The sequence below is a fragment of the Gastrolobium bilobum genome, unplaced genomic scaffold, assembly GCF_033153095.1.
Source record: "Gastrolobium bilobum isolate Gb01-03AN ecotype WA unplaced genomic scaffold, APGP_CSIRO_Gbil_v1 utg5596, whole genome shotgun sequence".
NCBI classification, from domain to species: Eukaryota; Viridiplantae; Streptophyta; class Magnoliopsida; order Fabales; family Fabaceae; genus Gastrolobium; species Gastrolobium bilobum.
The window spans coordinates 112,161-120,210 of NW_026896969.1; the positions used below are offsets into that span (position 1 = coordinate 112,161).

An 8,050-nucleotide genomic window follows, 5' to 3' on the forward strand; every position below is an offset into this window, starting at 1 on the left:
CTCCATTTTAGGAGAAGAAATGTAGTGCTCCTGGCCCATAAAATTTGGGGTGCTCCTTCTCACAAAACATGGAGGCAAAATGGGAAAAGAAAAAAATGAGAGAGGCAAAAATAGAAGAAAAAATTTACTCATGTAAAAGAGACCACCAAATAATAAAATAGGCCTGAATCACTTAATTATTTTTCCCATTTTAGAGGCCTAGACTCGCCTATCACAAAACAACAAAATTCCCTTACATTCAGGTCCCGTGCGGGGAATCTAAAGCATGATTGCACACTTTATGTCAATCTAAAGATATTTCGAATGCAAAATTATTAGTATTTTTTCTCCTTTTTGTTTGGATTTCAAGTTTCAACATTTTGTATCTATCAGGTTGTTGTGACCTTTTTTGTGTAATACAGCTCAACAAAATTTTTCAATCAATAATTCTTTCCAACAGTTTGTGGCTGCACCCAATTCTTCAACGAGCAAATACAAATCCAAAACCCCATTTTAAAAGTTAATCGACCGAGAAAATTAGATGTCCTCTTAAGGAATTTTTTATTTTTTATTTTCTCTCAAATGGCTAACCTATTTGATTACAGCTTATTATGTTGTAATATTTTAAGTGATTGGTATATTTGAAACGAAAAATTATAACCAATTAAAACTCTTGTGACTAGGGTCTTCAAATTGTGAATATTCTTTTTGTAACTCATCTTATATTGCAATCATCATAATGCTATATATTGCTTTTTTCAGGGGAATGTGTATTGTGCTCATCGTAGTACATCGAGTACTTGCTGTTATAAAAGTATATTTTAATTTTGATATACTATTTTTTACACTTATATTTACCAATGTATTGTCATATGATTTAATATGTTTGGCATACCTTATTGTGTTGGATAAGAGATTAGGCACATTTTATGGTGGAATTCTCATTCTTTATGACCGGAGAAAATGTTGTATCACTAAATATTCTCCTGGAGTCTTTTTTTTTTTTCTCTAGTTACTCATTAATACAATGGGCACACCACATTATTCAAAGAATAAATGGTTGGGCCGAAAGATTTCTGAATCGAATCTCAAGTATTGAGTCAGTGACAAAAATTTCCACTCTCAAATATGTTGAGGATTAATCTCATCCCAATAGATGGAGATACCTCTAGTAAATAAAAAAATAAAATAATAAGTGGCTTCATGATTTTCTTAACTAAATTTCCTATTGCTCTCCATGAAAGCCGAATATAAAAAAGAATAAAATAAGACAAACATTACATGACAATGTACATTGCCTTTAGAAAATCAAGCCTGGGCCTCAATTGCAACCACTTGTATAATGGTACGGCAAGCCCAAGTCCATGTGAATCATTCACCTTATTCTTCTTATCAAGATCTGCTGAAGCAAAGAGTTAAAAAACACCAACCCAAAATAACCATTCATTAAGTGATTATCAACTCTCTCTTTCTTTTTCTATTTTTTTTTTTAATTTCTGCATCCATTCATGGGTTATCCGATTAATCAGATTTTAACAAGGCAGGATAACAAGAATGACAAAGCTATCCTTTTTAAGATTTTAATACAAATTTTAATTAAGAACTCAAACTCGAGACCATTAATTAAACTGGAACAATCTCTTACCAGTTGATTCACGTATTTTGTCGTATATTTTTTCTAATGTGTTGATAAATTACATAAATTTAGGTGTTACTTTCAACACAAACCTGAAAAAAAAAAGGGGTGGGAAATACACAAGAATAATAATCATAGTAAGGTGTATTAATCATAATTAATAGTAAATAGAACTTGTAGCTGCGTGATTTTCTCATGTTAGAGGCTGATACATATACTCGTTCAAAGTCCATTTCAGGAGCAGAAATATGTGGCCTTCGTTAACGGAGTGATCCTATCTTTATGTATCAACCACCTTTGGATGTAACCAAAACACTATATATACTTTGTTAAACAAGTTCCAAAAGACTCACCAATAACACCAACATACATCTATTCTGTCCTTGTGATTATTTTTTTTCAAACCCAACAAACATGTCAAGCGCCCAGCAAAACTTCAATGCAGGCCAAACCCATGGCCAGACTCAGGTTAAACCTCAAGTTTACATTGTGAACAATTTCTTTGCCTTTGCAAATTTGATATATATATATATGTAACTAATATATTATAACCTTGGATTATGGTTAGGCTAATGCAGAAGATTGGATGCAATCCACAAAGGACTCAGCCGTGGCTGCTGCAGACAGGGCTCATGCAGCTGCTAACACAACAGGACAAACTGCTGAACAAAACAAGCAGGAAGCTGCAGGTTTTCTCCAACAGGTACCTAATAATTTCTTAATTTATACCGGTGTAAGAATAAAATCTTGGGATATGATATTATACTTATCATGTTTCATGTTTATTTTATCTATTTTTCTCTAACACCGTGATTACAATCTCAGCTGACCTTCATTCTTTCCGTTTTCTCTTAAGATTATGATATAACGATATTGAAGATGAGTAAATAAAGTTGTCATTAAACAACACATATATAATAAATTAGAACTGTTAGATATGAATAAGATTAACGACTAAAATAGCGAGTGTAACTTATTAAAATATCCTGCCCCATTATTCATAATTTTGGGACAATTTTTTCTTCATGGACTTTTTGGATGAATTGTGTTTATTTTGGAAATTGGAAAGTTTGTCATTGTTAAAACCATATGTTCTTGTTGCAGACTAAAGAACAAGTGACAGACATGGCTCAAAGTGCTGTGGACAGTGTGAAGCACACACTTGGGATGGACAAGAAGTGAAACTAAGTCATCTTGGTTTCATTTGTGAAAGTGTCTAACTATTCCTTTAATTCAAATGGAATAGAATAATTTTTATGTTTCTTGCTTTTTTCCCAGTTGTTAGCTAGGGATTAGCAAAAACTAAGTATTTATATTCATTTATTGGTTATATATGGTGCTTTGTTGAAGAAAGCCAATGTCAGTTGTAATAAAATAGCTTCTTTCTATTTTTTTTTCTTGTTTTAGAGCTAAGCTTTCTGCCTTTTGGCCGATGTAATAAATGTAAGAAAAATACATATGCAATGCAAAACTAGATCTTTCATATGTATTGACGCTTGTATCCCCACTTTGTCCTCTTTAATCTTTTCATGTAGAATTTTATTTATTTATATAATTCATCATCAATAACTCGATTAGTCGGATTCAAATTGGGTATTTATTTATTTATTTATTTCCTATCAAGTTTTAAAATAATTGTATTCTCAGATACTCAAATTCGAAACCCCTGGTTAAGTTGAAACAATCTCTTACCAATTGATCTACTTGTTTGGTGGTAAATTCTTTTTAATATCCTCACCAAAAATATAAAAAAAAATCTTTTTAATATAACAGTTTCTAATGAATTCTCATTTATATCATGAAAATAATTTTTTATATAATTTTAAATTTATATCTCTCAAAATATGATTATTATTTGATTAAATGTAACTATTAAAAAAATATAATATTATAATAGATTTACATTATTATTTTAATCTCAACTAAAATTAAAAAAATTGTAAGCTCACAAATAAGTTAGTGTTTTATATTTTACCAAAAAAAAAGAGTTAGTGTTTTATAATATCCTCAAATTTTAATTTCCCAAGTGTCTTCCATTAATTTTTTGGTGTCCAATAATTGTCACTAGGCCACTCTAACACAATATTATTAAAATCGGCCCGATCATTAATTTGGTCGAGGTATTTGGTCATTGATTCAATTAGTGGATCACCAGTTAAACCGCATGACCCTGTAATTATATATAGTTTTATAATTTATATTAAAATATTATAAACATACTCAAATATCTAAAAAAATGATAAAAATTTCAAGTATTTTAATATAAAAAATAATAAATCACACATTATTATCTAATAAAGGATCAAACAAAAATATAATGATCGTGATACGGGGCTTCAGGTTTAGTAAACGACATCTCTAACTATAAATCTAATCAAAATTTTCTGCACAGTGCATAATTGAGATAATATTAGTGTTGGAGGTACATAACATGTGTAAGTCAATAAGTAAAAAATACTAAAATACGTCCATTGTGATTTTTTTTTTTAAAATAATTTGGTTTTTTGGACTGGGTCGGGTCACCGATTTTCACGAAAACTGACCAAATCACACTGCTTCTAATGCATGACCGGTCCGTTGTTTTATCCTGACCGATTTATCAATTCCCGGGTCGACCCAGCCATGCCAAGTCGATCCATTTTTATTAACATTGCTCTCACATGACAGAAACGCAAACACGTCAACAAATATTATTTTTGTTGACATAGCTAATAATAAAAGGGTAATATGTCTATCTTGTAACAGGAGAGATTTTTTATCTCCAGCTGAAAAAAAAAATATGGGACCCACAAAAGTTAAGAAAAAAAGAAGGGTTTTATTAATTTCCTTCCACATAAGATAGTTATCTTATGTGGTAGGGAGAAAATGAGTGAGTCTCACTATTGTAAGAAAAAATAAAAAGAAAAAAAAAGTAGGATGCAAAAATCGAAGTGAGAGAAAATGAGATAAGTTACCTTATATGAAATGAGAGTAATATTTCCCAAAAAAGAATGGCATAACTTTTGATGGATCCAGAGGTAGACCCACACTTGTGCAAGTGTGAGTAAGTGTAGACACAATTTTTTTTTAATTTTGTTTTTTTGGGGAGATAATGACTATACTTCAAGTTATAGCCTCTGGAATTCTTGAGCTGCACAATTAAAGAAACAGATAATTTAGCAGCAAGCAAACAATTGAAATCATGATGTAACTTTTACATATAAACAACATTAATTGTAAGTGATCTTTGAGCAAATAATGTCCATACTTGCCTCCAAAATCCTGGGTTTGGTATGGATAAATCTTTGGTACCTCTGTTGTATCCAAGTGAATATAATATTTTGTCATTTTTGAAAAAAAATGCAATGCAGCGGGAAAAAGTAATTTGAAAGTTGTTGAATTTTTTTCCAAAAGTAGAAAAGTGTTGAATTTTTTTTCAAAAGTAAAAAAATATTATATCCACTTAGGTACAATAGTGGTACCAAAGATTTATCCCTTTGGTATGTTCTACATGCAAAGAAGAATTCTTTTTCCAAAGGTACTGATCTGGGTTATATTCTGCCATATGTGACAAAGTAGATACACTAAACTGTAATTAAATTGGCTGGAAAAGAATAATCACACTTTCTTTAAAAAAAAAAAATCGAAGAACCTCTAAGTGTGCAGACATAAATATAATTTTCTGAGTTCATAACTGGATGGATCTGTAGGAGAAAAATATTATCTTAACCAAAAGACAAACAAAAAATTAGGAGGAGGGAGAAATGGATAACCACGTACCTTTGCCTCTTTGAACTGTAATGAAAATGGGTTCTATTTTCTCTTATTGTTGAGATAATTATCTTCTATAATAAATACACAATGTGATGGGGCCCATTATCTATGAAAAAAAAATAGTGACACAATTTTTTATGTGAGGAGAACATAAAATAGTTATTTCATATAAAATAAAAAATGAGAGAATGATTTCTCTAATGAAAAATGGACACAGAAAATGAATAAGTTAATGAAGGTTACAGATTCGGTATAACCACGTAACTTACTTATGAGAGGGAGGTTTCATGACTTTTTTTTATATATAAATTATAACAAAACAAATAAAAAATTCGTAATTTCATTATATTCTTTATATTAATACCGCACTTTCAAATTTTAAATATAGAATATCGTATAACATGTTTACTTTATTATGTTTTGAATACTTATTTTTTAATTTTTTTAATTTTGGATAATATAGTTTCATTTAGTGCATATTCTAAACAGTAAATTAGAAGTAATTGTGTTATATGATAATTTTTGTATTGTTAACAACTAATGTACATGATTAAAAAATTTAAATATTTATAAATAGAATAACATGATATTTATTATTATTTCCTTTGTATTATATATTGTTTTGTGCATATTAAAATTAGGATAATAAATTGATTTTGTGAGGTGAATAAAATTATATAATTAACGTGATTTATTGATAACAAAAATTTTAAATTTCAAACTCAATATGTGTCTATCATAATAGTTAAAAGACCTGGAAAGCACCGATACACACTTTTAAAAAATTGCATGTCGGACACTGACACGTGGTCAATACACACAGTCAACACTCTTACACGTATTTGACATTTTCTTTTAGGTCTAAATTCTATTTTATTTATTTTATTAACTAAACATGAAAAAATAATTTTTAAATTTTTTTCTATTATAAAATTTGACATAAAAAATTATTTTTACTTTATATTTATGTTATGAAATTTGAATATTTGATTAGTTATATAACTTATTACGAGTTGTTATATGTATTAGATATAAATTATATTATATATATTAAAAATATTATTTAATATTAAAATGTATCCTAACGGATCAAAATATGACACTTTTTAAAATTAACGTGTTAACTTATCATATCATGTGCTATATCCTATGTCGATGTTGATGCCAAATAGACTCAAAAGTGATCCTTTGAACTTCAAGATCAAAAGTTGAATAGTTGGAGATAAGGAGTTTGAATCAATGTTATAAAAATCGGACCGACCCGGGCGGGTCGACCTGAAAACTGGTGAATCGATCATGTAACTGGTTTGGTTTTCATATTGGACCGGCCATGTTACAGAACCGGGGTGACCCGGTCGGTTTTCGTAAAAATCGGTGACCCGACTCGGTCTATAAAAAAAACTAATTTTTTCATAAATTAATGTCTTCTTTTTTTTTACTCTCAAACACAAATGATTTGTTTTCTTTTGAAATATTTGAGTGATTTCTAGCTTATTAACTTACATAGATTATTTACCTACAACACTAATATTATCTTGATTATGCAATATACATAGAATTTTGATTTGATTTATAGTTAAAGATGTCTTTACTGAACCTGAAACACTAGTATCACAAATATTATATGTTTGATTGATCTTTTGTTGGACAATGATGTGTAATTTATTATTTTCATATTAAAATATTTTTTAAATTGGTATATTTTTACAAGTATTTAAGTATATTTATAGTTTTTTTAATATAAATTATAGATTTATATATACTTACCGGGTCATGCGATTGAACTAATGACTCATTGGTTGAACCAGTGATCCAGTACTTCGACCGGGTCTATAATCGGGCCGAGTTTAATAACATTGGTTTGAATATACAATATTTTTTTAGGAACAAAATTGAAAGGATTTGCTCTATTTTCTATGGTAAAAATATTTATTATTTCAAAAGATAATTTTATATTATTTTAAATGACATGACCATATTTTTTTTATTTTTTATTTTGGAAAACAAGAACAATGGAGCAAGAGCAAGCTAACAAGCTACTCTAGGTGTCCCAACACCCATACTATCTTTACAAATTAAATTACTACACCGCAAAGGTGGGTTAAAAACAACTAAACATTATTTTCAATAGATAAAGCTTTGTGTGCTATCCAATCAGTCACAACATTTCATTATCTAAGAGTATGCTTGATCTGCACTAACCAATCCATCTCAAGGAGGTCACACACTATGCTTCCAATGTGAGCTAGAAGATGATTATGTTGACCATCTTGCTCTATAAACTTCAGAACCTGGGTAGAGTCTCCTTCAATAAGGATGCTTCTAAAGCCTTGATCCCAGGCAACTCTGAGACCCAAGAGGAAATTCCATAATTTCACTCTGAATGAATTTTCCTGCCCCAGATTTGATATATATTTATTGATCTTTTATATTTTTTTTCTTCCACAAAATTGAAAGAAGTGAAAAAGAAAGAATAGTGTGGATTAGAAAAAATATAAAAGACCAACAAATTATGATAGTTTCATCCAAAAAAGATAAAGTAGTATTATTAAAAATAATAATTACTTTTTCCATTTTATTTATATGCTACCGTCACTTAAGTGAAAAACTAATATTTTTTTAGTGTTTAATATCTCTTATGTTATAAGAGATAAAATTATTTTCTATTCACACATAAAAATA

The 8,050-nt window shown here is 29.1% G+C and overlaps 1 protein-coding gene across 1 annotated transcript; it reads left to right on the forward strand.

Moving 5' to 3' along the window:
* Positions 1-1,982: 1,982 nt before the first annotated feature.
* On the forward strand, positions 1,983-3,056 carry LOC133303067 (late embryogenesis abundant protein 7). The gene is made up of 3 exons (XM_061502921.1): positions 1,983-2,083; positions 2,184-2,318; positions 2,720-3,056. Exons 1-3 carry the CDS (start codon positions 2,030-2,032, stop codon positions 2,795-2,797), a joined length of 267 nt encoding a protein of 88 aa, XP_061358905.1. The 5' UTR covers positions 1,983-2,029; the 3' UTR covers positions 2,798-3,056.
* Positions 3,057-8,050: the final 4,994 nt, after the last annotated feature.

Coding starts and splice junctions, on each gene's coding strand:
- LOC133303067 (XM_061502921.1), top strand. CDS start 2,030: ATGTCAAGCGCCCAGCAAAACTTCAATGCAGGCCAAACCCATGGCCAG. Junction 2,084..2,183: donor AAACCCATGGCCAGACTCAG/GTTAAACCTCAA, acceptor GATTATGGTTAG/GCTAATGCAGAAGATTGGAT. Junction 2,319..2,719: donor CTGCAGGTTTTCTCCAACAG/GTACCTAATAAT, acceptor TTCTTGTTGCAG/ACTAAAGAACAAGTGACAGA.